Raw genomic sequence first — 16,538 nt, forward strand, 5'->3', positions numbered from 1 at the left:
TTGAAAGTGATTAGTGATGAAAATAGTTCTGGAGTAGAAGGTGAACAAGTGGTTTCTACAGTTGGGGATCAGGCAGCCTCTGTTACAACCGAGACTCAAACAAAAGAAGAAGCGACGACTACAGCACAGCAGATGATTGAAAAAGAATTGACTAAATCTAAATGTAAGAAAAAGAGGAAAATGGCAAGTAGAGCTGAACTGGGAGTTGTTGTAATTCCAATGGAAACTGCTAAAAACTTGATTGAAGAGACTAAAAAACCAAAAACTTATTTAGATATAGAACCAGAGATCCCCCAGACAGTTCCTGAGGACATGGAGCCAAAACCTGGTACAGACACAGAAAACGTCACAGGTTTTGTTCCTGTAGTTAACACAGAAGGGAGAGTGGTGTAGTGGAAAACCAGAGACCAGCTGCGCTGCAGCCAAAGGTCACAATAAATGATGAGGTCGTCCAACGTCAACTCAGGAATTCAAGACTCAAGCTCAAGCAGGAGAAGAGTTGGCTGAGAATACCGATACATGTGAAGAAGAAGAAAGACCAATGAAAAAGGTTTCTCTGTGGAAGAGGATCAAAAAAGCTTTATCTCCAGCACTTCTTCGCAGGTTTAAAAACCGATGTAAAGTCCATCCCTTGTAGACATCGAGTTATGTCTATACGGGATTGGCAGTGATTGGAAAAGGAGATTTTGTTGTTAATTGGACATTTTAATATTAAAAAGCCAGGACTACACGGGGGGAAATGTCTCCCCATGTAGGTGTGGGTTCACTCCGGGTGCTCCGGCTTCCCCCACGTTCAACAAAATCAGTGCTCAAGTTCATCTATCATAACATTTTTATTTCTAAATCTAAAGAGAAAATAAGACAACCACATTTATTAATTAAAGAGAGATTTGGAAAAAGGAAACGTGAACAACATGGAACAAAAGCAGCCTTTTAGAGGTCCAAACATATACAAATTGGAAAAATTTAGAAAACATCTTGTCTTTCTTGGCAAGAAATATATAAAAAAATTCCCTTCTCACCCACCGCGGGTGGTTCTTATCCTCTGAGCTCGGGTCCTCTACCAGAGGCCTGGGAGCTTGAGGGTCCTGCGCAGTATCTTGGCTGTGCCAAGGACTGCACATTTCTGGACTGAGATGTCTGATGTTGTTCCTGGGATCTGTTGTAGCCATTGATCCAGTTTGGGGTTACTGCCCCGAGGGCCCCGATGACCACAGGCACCACTGTGGTCTTCACCTTCCAGGCCGTCTCCAGTTCTTCCCTGAGGCCCTGGTATTTCTCCAGTTTCTCGTGCTCCTTTTTCCTGATGTTGCAATCACTTGGTATTGCTACATCAACCACAACGGCTTTCCTCTGATGTTTATCCACTACGACAATGTCTGGTTGGTTCGCCATTACCATTTTGTCTGTCTGGATCTGGAAGTCCCACAGGATCTTAGCTCTGGTGTTCTCCACCACCTTTGGGGGTGTTTCCCACTTTGATCTCGGGGTTTCCAGTCCATATTCTGCACAGATGTTTCTGTACACAATGCCTGCCACTTGGTTATGTCGCTCCATGTATGCTTTCCCTGCCAGTATCTTGCACCCTGCTGTTATGTGCTGGACTGTCTCAGGGGCCTCCTTGCACAACCTACACCTTGGGTCTTGTCTGGTGTGGTAGATCTGGCCTCTATTGCTCTGGTGTTTAGGGCCTGTTCCTGGGCGGCCAGGATGAGGGCCTCTGTGCTGTCCTTGAGTCCAGCTTTTTCCAGCCATTGGTAGGATTACTGATATCAGCCACTTGGGTTATTTGCTGGTGGTACATCCCATGTAGGGGCTTGTCCTCCCATGATGGTATCTCTGGCACCTCAACCTCCGTTCCCTGTTGTCTGAGACATTCACTGAGCACATTGTCTGTTGAGGCGTTGTCCCTGATGTATTTATGGATCTTAGTTGTTTCGTCCTGGACAGTGGTTCTCACACTCACTAGTCCTCTGCCTCCTCCTTGCGTCTCGTGTACAGTCTCAGGGTGCTGGATTTGGGATGGAACCCTCCATGCATGGTTAGTAGCTTTCTAGTCTTAATATCTGTGGCTTTTATCTCCTCCTTTGGCCAGCTGATTATTCCAGCAGGGTATCTGATTACTGGCAGGGCATAGCTGTTTATCGCACGGATTTTGTTCTTGCCATTGAGCTGGCTTCTCTGGACTTGCCTTATTCGTTGGAGGTATTTAGCTGTGGCTCCTTTTCTTGTGGCCTCATCGAGGTTGCCATTTGCTTGTGGTATACCAAGGTACTTGTAACTGTCCTCTATGTCTGCTATTGTTCCTTGTGGGAGTGAGACTCCTTCTGTGCGGATCACCTTCCCCCTCATTGTGATCAGCCGACCACGCTTCTCTAGTCCGAATGCCATCCCAATGTCAGTGCTGTGTATCCTGGTGGTGTGGATCAGTGAGTCGATGTCTCGCTCACTCTTGGCGTACAGCTTGATGTCATCCATGTAGAGGAGGTGACTGATGTTGGCCCCATTTTTGAGTCGGTATCCGTAGCCAGTCTTGTTGATATTTGGCTGAGGGGGTTCAGGCCTATGCAGAACAGTAGCAGGGACAGAGCATCTCCTTGGTATATGCCACATTTGATGGACACTTGTGCAAGTGGTTTGCAGTTGGCTTCAAGGGTGGTTTTCCACAGCCTCATCGAGTTTTGCAATGAAGGCTCTCAGAGTCCTGTTGATGTTATACATCTCTAGGCATTCAATGATCCAAGTATGCTGCATTGAGTCATAGGCTTTCTTGAAATCGATCCAAGCCATGCACAGGTTGGTGTGTCGGGTTTTGCAGTCTCGGGCAACTGTGCGGTCTATGAGGAGTTGGTGTTTGGCTCCTCTGGTATTTACACCGATACCCTATATATATATATATATATATATATATATATATATAATATATATATATAATATATATATATATATATATATATATATATATATATATATATATATATATATATATATATATATATATATATATATATATATATAGGGTATCGGTGTATATATATATATATATATATATATATATATATATATATATATATATATATTATATATATATATATATGGTGGCGCAGTTGGTAGCACTGTTGCCTTGCAGCAAGAAGGTCCTGGGTTCTATTCCCGGCCCCGGGGTCTTTCTGCACGGAGTTCCCTGTGCATGCGTGGGCTCTCTCCGGGTTCTCCGGCTTCCTCCCACAGCCCAAAAACATCTAGATAGACAGATACCTTGCTTGTTCTCTTGCTGGCTTCCTTTTTGGGCTTGTAAATAAGCAGACATAATTCCACAATTTGCCTGACATCCAGTTAGTTTTAGTCCATTATTTCCCAGATGAGCGTCCCGCTGTGTCTTTGGTAATGTTAATATTGACCCTAAATCCTATTTATAGTTTTTCCAGACAATAGAAACATTCAAAAACACACACAGATTACTAAAGCTTTTTTGAACTGTTGTAACCATGAGACAATCTCCCCTTCAGTTCAACCTTATAACTGGAGACACATTGTTGATGTTACCATTATAAAGTAACTTTCAATTAAGTTTTGGCAAAGATCAATGTGATTTTCATAGGCGGCAGAGTGCTGTTGTTAGCAGCTGCTGAAAGTAACTAAAATAGTTACTTTACAAATCAAGTTATCAAGTTTATAGCATATTTTAAATAGCATTTTGTCATTTGTGATTATATGAAAACATCTGCCTCGTTTATAAAGCTTTTTTTGGCTGGAAAAATGTTGACACCGCTTTATTGACCCTCATTTTTTGACATAAAGTTTTTAAAATATTTAACAAATTAAAATTACGTTTGATGTGAAAAAAAAAAAAAACATTACACAGTGCAACTTATTTAGTTACTGTGATAAAGAGAGTTGAAATGCGTAAGATTTTTGAAGAAGAAAGAAAGAAAGAAAGAAAGAAAGAAAGAAAGAAAGAAAGAAAGAAGAAAGAAAGAAAGAAAGAAAGAAAGAAAGAAGAAAGAAAGAAGAAAGAAAGAAAGAAAGAAAGAAAGAAAGAAAGAAAGAAAGAAGAAAGAAAGAAGAAAGAAAGAAAGAAAAAAAAAAAAAAGAAAAAACAACAGCTTGCCATGCTGGAATACAGTTACATAAAAATTACGCAAGATTTTACAGTTAAATCTGTTCACAAAATCCCCCACAAATCAACAAAGGAAAGGTTACTTTTTCAAAGTAACTATGCCCTCACTGCCTTTTTGTTTTCTGTGGAGAAAGTTCGGCTGTAATCTAAGAATATAATCTGTTAAATTTCTCAGAAACACACAGACAAAGACAAGAATATAGAGCAACACAATAATGCATTTTCAGTTTATAATGCATGCACTTTAATTTATGTATTTATCTTGATATTAAGAAACATGTTGTTTTTCAAAAACATTAAGTTTTTTGCTGTTTGTCTGTTGAAATTGTTTTTACTTGATATTACTGACAGAGCCATAACAAAATATTGCTTTATTATTTTAATTATTAAATAATATACACTGTGTTAGGTCTTGGTTCAATAAGCTACATGCAATCATTTCAATATATGGTAATAAACATTGAACCAGTCCGGCCCTCGACTTGTAGAAATTAGGTTTTTTTTACACTAATGTCTCTACAGTTAGAGGTTTTTGTACGACGACTCAACCAGTTTGTATCACTGTGGTTCACGTTTGGTGGAGGAACCAGGCTGGATGTTGGAAGTAAGTTTAATATTTCACGTATTTCATTAAAATGAGTGGTACATTGTTGTTAAGTTCATCAACAAACTAATATAATTGGAAACGTCCATAATTTAGGTTTTTATTCATTTGCTTTAGTCAGTGATGAAAACTCCAGATTGGGACAGTAATAAGATTATCGAGAGGGAATACATTTATATTTTATTTCTGTGAAAAAGATTTTTGTTCATTATGTGGAGTGAAAATATAACTTAAGACTCGTGTAGTTTTTTTAAACCCAAATCAGTTTGTTGTGTTCAGAGTCAGAGGTTTTTGTAACATTTAAATAATGCTGAACATGTTATTCTTCAAACATTTTTTAAATAATTCTATATTGTTTCAACTAAAAAAAATTTGAATGAAAATCACATTAAACTATCTCAAAATGTTTTGTAATGATCTTCATATTACAGTTTTAAAATCGCAGGTATGTTATTTTAAAAATTGTATTCATTATCATTTATGCTCAATTGCTGACCTGCTTTAAAAATTAATATTGACAGTTTTTTTGCTTTATTTTATGTATTACTTAAAAAAAAGTTAAACATGATCTACCAAGATGACCATCACATAGTTTTGATTCAGAGGTTTCAAAACTATATTATTTTTAACATTTAATTTAACATATAATCACAGGGTGGTAAAATGCAGCACAGTTTATGTTTAATCTCATTTTCTAGTTTAGTGTATTTCAGGTTACATGAGGACTATGTGCTGATATGCAGGAGTTCACAGTGAAGGGAAGTGAAACAGAGTGTGAGGGAGAAACTGGTGGAGCAGAAAAATGTTCAACTGAAGAATCTTAAAGAAAGTCATTTCTCCCACAGTAAAGATGTTCCAGTTTCTGCTGTCTGGTTAGCAGGTGTGCGGTTCCTGATCTCTAACCTGATTGGTGTTTCCTAGGTGATACCCACCCCACCCTGACAGTGCTGCCCCCCTCCAGTGTGGAGCTGCAGCAGCAGCAGGTTACCCTCCTGTGTCTGGCCAACAAGGGCTTCCCCTCAGACTGGACTCTGTCCTGGAAGCTGGACGGCAGCAGCAGCAGCAGCTGGGAGCAGAGCAGGAGCCCCGGGGTGCTGCAGAATGACGGCCTCTACAGCTGGAGCAGCACCCTGAGGATCCCTGCAGACCAGTGGAGGAAGGTGGCTGTGACCTGTGAGGCCTCCCAGAGCTCCCAGCCTGCAGTCACAGAGACACTGAGGAGAGACCAGTGCTCCCAGTCCTGAGCTGATTCTGATACTGGCTTTAATCTGTCACTGCTCTCACTCTTTCTCTGCTGATTATTCTCTATTTTCACTGAGTCATGTTTGCTTTGTCATGTTTGTCACTGTTCAGATAATAAATATTTACTCATCAACTTCCGGTGTGCAGCTGCTTTTTTATTCAGCTTTAAATATTTTATTTATGTTCTACTGTTTTACTTATTTATGTTTTGCTTTTAATCTCTTGAGGCATCGTCTCTATTTATCACAAGAATAATCAATTGTCCTGTAAATTATTATTAAATTTAAAAACATATTTGGAATACAGTTTTAAAGCTAGGGAAAAATATTTAGGAACTACCACCATTAAAAGTAAGAACCTTCTCAAAAATGGCTACTTGGACAAAAATGATTTGAAAAAACATTTCTATAAACTGTTGAAATTCCTAGTACATTTTTTTGTTTCTTTAATATTCCTAACCAAATGGGAAAGAATTATTTTTCTTATCATTTTTTGTGTCAGATCCAAATTGATGTCAAAAATATAAAATCTATATTAGTGAAAAAAGCTTGAATGAATAAATAACCTTAAAAACTAGAAAATAAAGAAACATAAATAAATAATTTCTGGAAACTTTCAATGTTTTAGTTTCAGTGCAGCTGTTGAGTCGGATCAGTTCCTCTCCAGCTGAAGGAGGTTTTTGTACAACGTTCTATCACTGTGTGATCGGGTAGCTTTGTCTCTGCTGACAGTAATAAACTCCTGAATCTTCAGCCTGAACTCCACTGATGGTCAGAGTGAAGTCAGAACCAGATCCACTTCCACTGAACCGAGCTGGAACTCCAGACTGACGAGTTGTAATATAATAAATCAGGAGTTTAGGAGCTTCTGCAGGTTTCTGAAGGTACCAGGCGATCCAGCTATAAACACTTGAACTGGCTTTACATCTGATGGAGACAGTCTGTCCTGGAGCAACAGACTGAGAAACCGGAGTCTGAGTCAGGATGATGTCTCCTGATGAACCTGGAAAACATCAAAAATATCAAGTGAGAGAAACTATGTTTGGTTAACAATGATTGATAATCTCTGCATAGATAAAATAAAACTATAACATCTTGTTTCAATATTTCTCCATAATAGCAGAATTTTAATTATCATATCTTCTTCAAACCAAGTTTCTCTCAGAGTCTCACCCTGAACCAGGAGCCCCAGGATGGTCAGCAGTGGAGTCAGTGACATCATCATTGTGCTGCTGGTGAGTCAGTGGCTCTGAAAGGCCTGGACAGCCACTGATCAACTCTGACCTCTTAACAGCTGGAGCAGAGAGGCAGGACACATATGCAAACACACAGAGTCAGTCAGCTGGAGATTAACCGGCAGCAGGTTTCCTCCTCACTGCTGCTGCAACACTGCTGATAATGTCAATGAATATTGAAAAGTGTCTCTTTATGGTGTTATTATACTCTGATTATGGTCATAAAATGACAGGTTTGTTCAGGTTACATTAATTTTAGCATCATTAAAGAGTAACAATATATTTTAAAGATATTCTATTGTGTTATTAATCCTGAGATCTACTCAATAAAATGTGTAACAGAAAATGTTTATCATGTGTTTTGCCACTTTTATAATCCTTAAATACCAGAACAGTTTTAATTTTTGAGATATGAATAATTTAAGTGATTCCATTTGACTGAAGAAGAATATATATATATTCAACCTGGTCATTTATAGAATGTGTTCTGCTTTATGTGATGATTGGAAATTATTCATCAAAACTTTATCTGTCAGAAGAGGAATACCAAGAATTGACCTGGATACTGGTTGTTTTCTTCTGTTTATTATATTTTAAATTATTTATATGTGTTCAGTGTGTTTGTGTTTAATGAACTGTATCAGTTTCAGCAGCAGATTCCAGGTGCAGAACAAAGTTCAGTTTCTGTTGTAAGACAGAGGGAGGTTTTTGTACGGTGATTTTTCACTGTGTGAACACGGGGCCACTGTGATAACTCATACAGTAATAAACTCCTGCATCTTCAGCCTGAACTCCACTGATGGTCAGAATGAAGTCTAATCCATTTCCTGCTCCACTTCCACTGAATCTGGAGGAAATTCCTGAAAATGTGCGGAATGTTTTATAGATCAGAGGTTTAGGAGCTTCTCCAGGTTTCTGGAGATACCAGGACAGATAGTATTCAGACGGGGAATTGCGAAGAGCTACTTGTCTACTGGCCTTACAGTCAATAGTGACCGTCTGACCGAGCTGCACTGATTTGGCTGCTGATTGAGTCACAACAATATTTTGCCCATCAGATCCTGAGGAGAGAGAAGAAACTCTGGACATGAGATGGTGAAACTCAGCTACACTCCAAATGATTTTCACATGACAGAAAAATGATTTTCCTCACCCTGAGTGAAGCAGAGGAGAGTCCAGATGAGGACGCAGATCAAAGTCATGTTTTAGATGAGGAGGATTTATGTGTCTTCGTTGTGATGAAGGACAGCTGTCAGTCATCCAGTGTTCAACTGTCAGGACTATAAACTCTCCCAGAGCGCTGGAGCATGGAGCTGCTGATGCAAATCACTTTATTTAAGATTTGAATGGAATCCTTTAGATTGAATTCATTATAGTTCATATTTTTTTTAAGCTTCTTTACACGTGTTTCTCTGCTAACATTTGTGTTAATCCTGGTCACATAAATACATTGTTTAAATTCAGACATACTTTGTTCATTAACAGATTTATTTGGGTCAAATGTTTTAATTAATTGTATCTTTGCTGTTTTTGTAAATTCTGTCATTTCAAACCCGATCAATTTGATAAATTAGATATTGGATCTGAAAGGGACAATCTGTATTTCAAAACTTTTATTACATAAAATAAAATAATGCAAAGTAAAATTAAGAGATCAGAAAAAAATAACTATATTCTTGTTTTTTTGACCTCCCAGGACTCCCAGTCTGCAGTCACAGAGACACTGAGGAGAGACCAGTGTTCCCAGTCCTGACCTCATTCTGATACTGGCTTTAATCTGTCACTGCTCTCACTCTTTCTCTGCTGATTATTCTCTATTTTCACTGATTTATATTTGATTTGTCAAGTTGGTCACTGTTCAGATAATAAATATTTACTCATCAAATTCTTCCTGTTGATTATGTCCTGCAGTTTCTTGATTTTAATTTCTGTATTTTAACATTATCTATATGAGCCACAGATTAACACCAATTGTCCTTAATGTAAAACTATTATGACGTTTTCAATTATTTGGTTGAATGGTTCAAATTAACCACATGAATCCATTCTGTTAGAAATATATTTATAAAACTATTGACTTAGAAAATGCTGAGATAGTGCCAGACCAGACATATTTCAAAAATACACATTGATGGTTAATTAGAACAATAAAATCATTTTAAAAAGAAAATAAAAAATCTTCCAGTTTCAGTCTATATTTTTTAAAATCTGAGCTCACTGACTTTTGCTTTTCAACATTAAATACTTTCATGAGTATCATTTTACATTTTTAAAATTTTTCTAAAACACTAATCTTTCTGTTTATGATTTAATCCGGAACTAAAATAAAGTAACAGTGGGAAAATCAGATGGTTAAATAAAGAAATATAGACTTTTAAACTTTTCTTTCTTAGAGTGTAACTCTGTGCGATGTTAGTAATTATTGTGTGTTCAATGTTAGTGTTTAATGAACTGTATCAGTTTCTACATCAGATTCCAGCTGCTAAACAAAGTTCAGTTTCTGTTGTAAGACTGAGGGAGGTTTTTGTACGATGATTTTTCACTGTGTAAACACGGGTCATTGTGATCACTCATACAGTAATAAACTCCTGCATCTTCAGCCTGAACTCCACTGATGGTCAGAGTGAAGTCTAATCCATTTCCTTTTCCACTTCCACTGAATCTGGAGGAGATTCCTGAAAATCTGTCTGATGTCCAGTAGATCAGAGCTTTAGGAGCTTCTCCAGGTTTCTGATGGTACCAGGACAGGAGGTACTGTAAACCAGAATAGTGATATACTTGTCTACTGGCCTTACAGTCAATAGTGACCGTCTGACCGAGCTGCACTGATCTGGCTGCTGATTGAGTCACAACAACATTTTGTCCATCAGATCCTGAGGAGAGAGAAGAAACTCTGGACATGAGATGGTGAAACTCAGCTACACTCCAAATGATTTTCACATGAGAGAAAAATAATTTTCCTCACCCTGAGTGAAGCAGAGGAGAGTCCAGATGAGGACGCAGATCAAAGTCATGTTTTAGATGAGGAGGATTTCTGTGTCTTCGTTGTGATGAAGGACAGCTGTCAGTCATCCAGTGTTCAACTGTCAGGACTATAAACTCTCCCAGAGCGCTGGAGCATGGAGCTGCTGATGCAAATCACTTTATTTAAGATTTGAATGGAATCCTTTAGATTCAGTTTTATGATTATTTTATAATGAACCTTTTGCTTTACAAATATGTCATTGCAATTATAGATTTGGATTCATTCTGGTCTCACAAGAACATTTTTCAAATTCAGACATGTTTTTATCAGCTGATTTAATTCAGTCAAATGTTTTAGTTGTATTGTTGATGGGTTTGTAAATTATTTTTCCTGTTTTGTCATTTCAAACCTGATCTATACTGTTAATGACATCTTAGATCTCAAAAGAAACAATTTCTATTAAAACACATTATGATATAGAATAAAATATACTTTAGAAAGCAAAAAAGATTAAATTTATTCTTGGCTCAATTTATTATAAATCATTTTTAATTGGGTTTTGAATGTTTTGTCAAATGTTTGAATTTTAAGCTGTATATTATTGAGTTTCTTAGGATTTAACCAGTAAAATGACTAATTTTCAATCATACTGGTGGACTGTAGAAACTCAATCCTAACATTTAAGCTTTTGAATATGATTGGCAGAAAAAGTACAACGAAGAAAAACAAACTAAAGCTGTTCCATTTAACTGATCATCTTTTTGGTTAAAAATATTATAATTTAAATGTCTGATTATTTAAAATTTTCATTGTGAAATTCATTGACACCATTTGTCGTCTTAATGCAGCCAAAGTGACGGACGTTTCCCACTGATACCAGCTGATTTATATTCCACACATAGAAAATATCATAATGGAAGATTTTGTTCTCAGTCATTCTCAGTTAGGCCCAAATCTGCTCAGCTGTATGTTGAATATATGAATTTATATTTATTGTTTGTGATACAATCCAGTGAACTTTGTGTCTTTAAATTAATATTAACCTGTAGAAACAGAAATAACAATTTTTACTTTAATTCTATTTATCCAGAAGTAAAAGATTGGAAAATATACTTTAATCATTCAGGCATATTTTCCACTATGAATTATGAAGTTAGTTCATTGAAGGGTTTTTGTGTACAGTTCTAAAAATTAAGAGACCTCTGTCTTGATCCCCATTGAAAACCTCATGGTAAAACATTAGTATTGTTCTTTCTAAATTAATATGAATTTGTTTTCTTTCCATTATCTGAGATCTAAAGTCTTTGCATCATTTCCTGATTTTTATAATTTTATTCTGCAAATAAATACTAAATTTTTGTTTCTAATTTCAGAGACATGTTGTTAGTAGTTCAAAGGATAAAAGAACAATTTACTCACATTTATACCACAAAGAGTAAAATAAGAGAACTGATCATTTGCAGTGGTCTCCTATTTTGTTTCCAGAGCTGATTATATTTATCAGACTGAAACCTGCATGTCATTAAAGTTCAAAGTTCAATAATGATGATTGGATCCACAGATATTACTGCCACCAACACTGAGAAGGAATTGAATCAAAAGGAAACAGTCTTGTGTGGCAATGTTTCAACATTTCTGCAATAAAGTTATCATATATTGATAAGGATTATGTCTCCAACAGGTTATGTTTTTACTTCTTTGCTCATGTCTCTCCCTAAATAAATGTTAAAAATGTCTATATTTCTGTGGTGGAACATTCCCTGATTATAATAAAAATGTTTATGAGGAATAAACCAATTGATTGACCGTCGATATCAGAAACAATATATTAATAAATATTATTTCTAGCTGTGTTTTGCAGGTTGAAACTGTTCATTTAGAGTTTGTTGTGTTCAGAGTCAGAGAGCCGTGTCTCTGCAGTCAGAGGTTTTTGTACGACGACTCAACCAGTTTGTATCACTGTGGTACACGTTTGGTGGAGGAACCAGGCTGGAGTTTGGAAGTAAGTTCAATATTTCACATATTTCATTACAATATGAGCAGAACATCGTTGTTAGGTTGATAAACAAACTAATATAATTGGAAACGTCCATAATTTAGGTTTATATTAATTTGCCTCAGTCTGAGATGAAAACTTCATGTTGTGCCAGTAAAAAGAAACATCAAGAGAGAAATAATTATTATTTTCTCACTGGTAGAAAGTTTTGTATTTATTATATGAAGGGAAAATATGACTTCAGTCTCATTGAATGTTTTCAGTCAGAATCAGTTTGTTATGTTCAAAGTCAGAGAGCCGAGTCTCTGCAGTCAGAGGTTTTTGTACGACGACTCAATTAGTTTGTATCACTGTGGTGGACTTTTGGTGGAGGAACCAGGCTGGATGTTGGACGTAAGTTTCTGAATATTTAACATTTATTGGGAGATAAATATGAAGAAGATCATAAGAGGATCATGGAAGATGTTTGGAGAAATTTATTTTTTCAACATTTCTAAGGAATTGTGGACTTCACATTTCTGTCTCACTAATTAAATGTAATGAAACATTTAAATAGTGTATTTAAACATGTTATTTTTCAAACTGGATTTTAATCTTGTTAAATGCTTCAAACAACAAAAAAATAGGATTAAGATCATTTACGTTGAAATAATAAATTACACATCAAAATATTGGTTGATAATATTTATATTGCAGTTTCAAATTGTTGTAAAAGAATATATATATATTGTTTTTCAAATTTTCCTCGTCATTTTTGCCCTACAGCTGGTCTACTGTAAGTATATATATATATATATATATATATATATATATATATATATATATTATTTTTTATTTTTATTTTGACTTAGATTACAAAACATTAAAAATGATAAAGCTACATACTAGAAAAAAACATGAGATCAAATGAATAATTAAATGTAAAAATTATCAAATGAATAAATACTTTTCTGGAAACTTTTTGTGTTTTAGTTTCAGTGCAGCTGTTGAGTCGGATCAGTTCCTCTCCAGCTGAAGGTTTTTGTACGACGTTCTATCACTGTGTGAACGGTGTGTTATAACCCTGCTGACAGTAATAAACTCCTGAATCTTCAGCCTGAACTCCACTGATGGTCAGAGTGAAATCAGAACCAGATCCACTTCCACTGAACCGAGCTGGAACTCCAGACTGACGAGATGTAGCTCTATAAATCAGGAGTTTTAGGAGCTTCTGCAGGTTTCTGAAGGTACCAGGCGATCCAGCTACCAACATATGAACTGGTTTTACATTTTAGTGAGACAGTTTGTCCTGCAGCAACAGAATGAGATCCGGGAGTTTGAGTCACTATTATTTCTCCTGATGAACCTGGAAAATACAAAAAGGGATATTTTTGCAACAGAGAGAAAAGAATTAGGATCTGAACAGAAGGTCATCAGCATGTGGAAAATAACTAAGAAAGTCTTTGGTGTTTGGGTGACCCAATATAATAGAGCACGACTGTAAAAAACAAGTTTCTCTCAGAGTCTCACCCTGAACCAGGAGCCCCAGGATGGTCAGCAGTGGAGTCAGTGACATCATCATTGTGCTGCTGGTGTGTCAGTGGCTCTGAAAGGCCTGGACAGCCACTGATCAACTCTGACCTCTTATCAGATGGAGCAGAGAGGCAGGACACATATGCAAACACACAGACTCAGTCAGCTGGAGATGAACCGGCAGCAGGTTTCCTCCTCACTGCTGCAACACTGCTGATAATGTCAAGAAATATCTAAATGTATTTCTCTTTGTGGTGTTATAATACCACATTATCATTTTCTTCTCTACATGTCATTAAAAATGATGTGCCAGTTTGTTAACTTTGTAATTCTTAGTGTCATTTCAAAAGTATAACTATTGATTTAAAAAAAAATCTACTTTGTAATTTATCTACTGATCAACTTGATCAAGTTTCTGACTGAAAACATTTATTTTGTATGTAAGTATTTTTTTTATCGTTTGAACCAGAATCTTTCTCATTTCTGTGATCTGACTGCTTGATATGATTAATTTTGCATGATTTGGCAAAAACAGGAAAAATCAGCATATCTGTGCTGAATATGCTTTGCTTAATCTCAGACCAAGAATTAAAAAAGTGACTAAAAGTTGTTCTTTATATTTTTTAAAGTTTCAGAGGATGGTAGCAGAAATGTATGTTGTCACTGATTGTGTTCTTGTGCTTTATAGTTATATATCATGGACCTGATGTGTGTTCAGTGAACTGTCGGCTTCTGCAGCAGCTTCCATCTTTATAGTTCAGTTTCTGTTCAGTCAAACTGAGGGAGGTTTTTGTACGGTGATTTTTCACTGTGTGAACACGTTCTGACTGTTGATGTAATGATAACTCTGACAGTAATAAACTCCTGCATCTTCAGCCTGAACTCCACTGATGGTCAGAGTGAAGTCTAATCCATTTCCTTTTCCACTTCCACTGAATCTGGAGGAAATTCCTGAAAATCTGGATGACATTCCATATATAAGAGCTTTAGGAGCTTCTCCAGGTTTCTGATGGTACCAGGACAGGCAGACCTGCGAGTTGGAGTTACACTGAAATATTGAAAGTGCCTGACTGGCCGTACACTCGATAGTGACCGTCTGACCGAGCTGCACTGATTCGGCTGCTGATTGAGTCACAACAACATTTTGTCCATCAGATCCTGAGGAGAGAGAAACTCTGGACATGAGATGGTGAAACTCAGCTACACTCCAAATGATTTTCACATGACAGAAAAATGATTTTCCTCACCCTGAGTGAAGCAGAGGAGAGTCCAGATGAGGACGCAGATCAAAGTCATGTTTTAGATGAGGAGGATTTCTGTGTCTTCGTTGTGATGAAGGACAGCTGTCAGTCATCCAGTGTTCAACTGTCAGGACTATAAACTCTCCCAGAGCGCTGGAGCATGGAGCTGCTGATGCAAATCAGTTTATTTAAGATTTGAATGGAATCCTTTAGATTGAGTTTTATAATTATTTTATAATGAACCTTTTGCTTTACAAATATGTCGTTGCAATTATAGATTTGGATTCATTCTGGTCTCACAAGTACATTTTTCAAATTCAGACATGTTTTTATCAGCTGATTTAATTCAGTCAAACGTTTTAGTTACTTGTATTGTTGATGGATTTGTAAATTGATTTTCTGTTTTGTCATTTCAAACCTGGTCTATACTGTTAATGAGATCTTAGATCTCAAAATGAATAATCTCTATTAAAACATGTATTATATAGAATAAATTAACTTTAGAAAGCAAAAAAGATTAAATTTATTCTTGGCTCAATTTATTATAAATCATTTTTAATTGGTTTTGAATGTTTTGTCAAATGTTTGAATTTTAAGCTGTATATTATTGAGTTTCTTAGGATTTAACCAGTAAAATGACTAATTTTCAATCATACTGGTGGACTGTAGAAACTCAATCCTAACATTTAAGCTTTTAAATATGATTGTCACAAAAAGTACAATAAAGAAAAACAAACTAAAACTGTTTGATTTAACTGATCATCTTTTCGGTTAAAAATATTATAATTTAAATGTCTGATTATTTAAACATTTCATTGTGAAATTTATTGACAACATTAGTCGTCTTAATGCAGCCAAAGTGACGGACGTTTCCCACTGATACCAGCTGATTTATATTCCACACATAGAAAATATCAGAATGGAAGATTTTGTTCTCAGTCATTCTCAGTTAGGCCAAATCTGCTCAGCTGTATGTTGAATATATGAATTTATAAATATTGTTTGTGATACAATCCGGTGAACTTTGTGTATTTAAATTAATATTAACCTGTAGAAACAGAAATAACAGTTTTACTTAATTCTATTTATCCAGAAGTAAAAGATTGGAAAATGTACCTGAATCATCAGGCATGTTTTCACTATGAATTATTAAGTTGGTTCATTGAAGGGTTTTCTTTACAGTTCTAAAAATTAAGAGACCTCTGTCTTGATCCACATTGAAAACCTCATGGTAAAACATTAGTATTGTTGTTTCTAAATTAATATCAATTTGTTTTCTTTCCATTACTTCAGATCTAAAGTCTTTGCATCTTTTTCTGATTTTTATAATTTTATTCTGCAAATAAATACAAAATGTTTGTTTCTAATTTCAGAGACATGTTGTTAGTTCAAAGGATAAAAGAACAATTTACTCAAATTTATACCACAAAGAGTAAAATAAGAGAACTGATCATTTGCAGTGGTCTCCTATTTTGTTTCCAGAGCTGATTATATTTATCAGACTGAAACCTGCATGTCATTAAAGTTCAAAGTTCAACAATGATGATTGGATCCACAGATATTACTGCCACCAACACTGAGAAGGAATTGAATCAAAAGGAAACAGTCTTGTGTGGCAATGTTT

At 36.0% G+C, this 16,538-nt stretch overlaps 1 pseudogene and 5 gene segments (V, D, J or C); 1 reads left to right on the forward strand and 5 right to left on the reverse strand.

The window, feature by feature from the left end:
• Nucleotides 1–4,474: 4,474 nt before the first annotated feature.
• Nucleotides 4,475–6,080, forward strand: LOC129353320 (Ig kappa-b4 chain C region-like). The segment is given in 2 exon segments: nucleotides 4,475–4,724; nucleotides 5,646–6,080. Coding segments are annotated over 2 exon segments (417 nt in total).
• Nucleotides 6,081–6,660: 580 nt separating this feature from the next.
• On the reverse strand, nucleotides 6,661–7,215 carry LOC129353322 (immunoglobulin kappa variable 3-11-like). The segment is given in 2 exon segments: nucleotides 6,661–6,968; nucleotides 7,139–7,215. Coding segments are annotated over 2 exon segments (360 nt in total).
• Nucleotides 7,216–7,923: 708 nt separating this feature from the next.
• On the reverse strand, nucleotides 7,924–8,471 carry LOC129353267 (immunoglobulin kappa variable 4-1-like). The segment is given in 2 exon segments: nucleotides 7,924–8,261; nucleotides 8,354–8,471. Coding segments are annotated over 2 exon segments (387 nt in total).
• A 1,222-nt stretch (nucleotides 8,472–9,693) lies between these two features.
• LOC129353268 (immunoglobulin kappa variable 4-1-like) lies at nucleotides 9,694–10,317 on the reverse strand. The segment is given in 2 exon segments: nucleotides 9,694–10,073; nucleotides 10,166–10,317. Coding segments are annotated over 2 exon segments (429 nt in total).
• Nucleotides 10,318–13,197: 2,880 nt separating this feature from the next.
• Nucleotides 13,198–13,722, reverse strand: LOC129353323 (Ig kappa chain V region 3368-like; annotated as a pseudogene).
• Nucleotides 13,723–14,478: 756 nt separating this feature from the next.
• On the reverse strand, nucleotides 14,479–15,067 carry LOC129353321 (Ig kappa chain V region 3381-like). The segment is given in 2 exon segments: nucleotides 14,479–14,831; nucleotides 14,921–15,067. Coding segments are annotated over 2 exon segments (402 nt in total).
• Between the last annotated feature and the right edge of the window lie 1,471 nt (nucleotides 15,068–16,538).

The sequence above is a fragment of the Poeciliopsis prolifica genome, unplaced genomic scaffold (genome assembly GCF_027474105.1).
Source record: "Poeciliopsis prolifica strain line A6 unplaced genomic scaffold, Auburn_PproV2 SCAFFOLD087, whole genome shotgun sequence".
Classification (NCBI taxonomy): domain Eukaryota; kingdom Metazoa; phylum Chordata; class Actinopteri; order Cyprinodontiformes; family Poeciliidae; genus Poeciliopsis; species Poeciliopsis prolifica.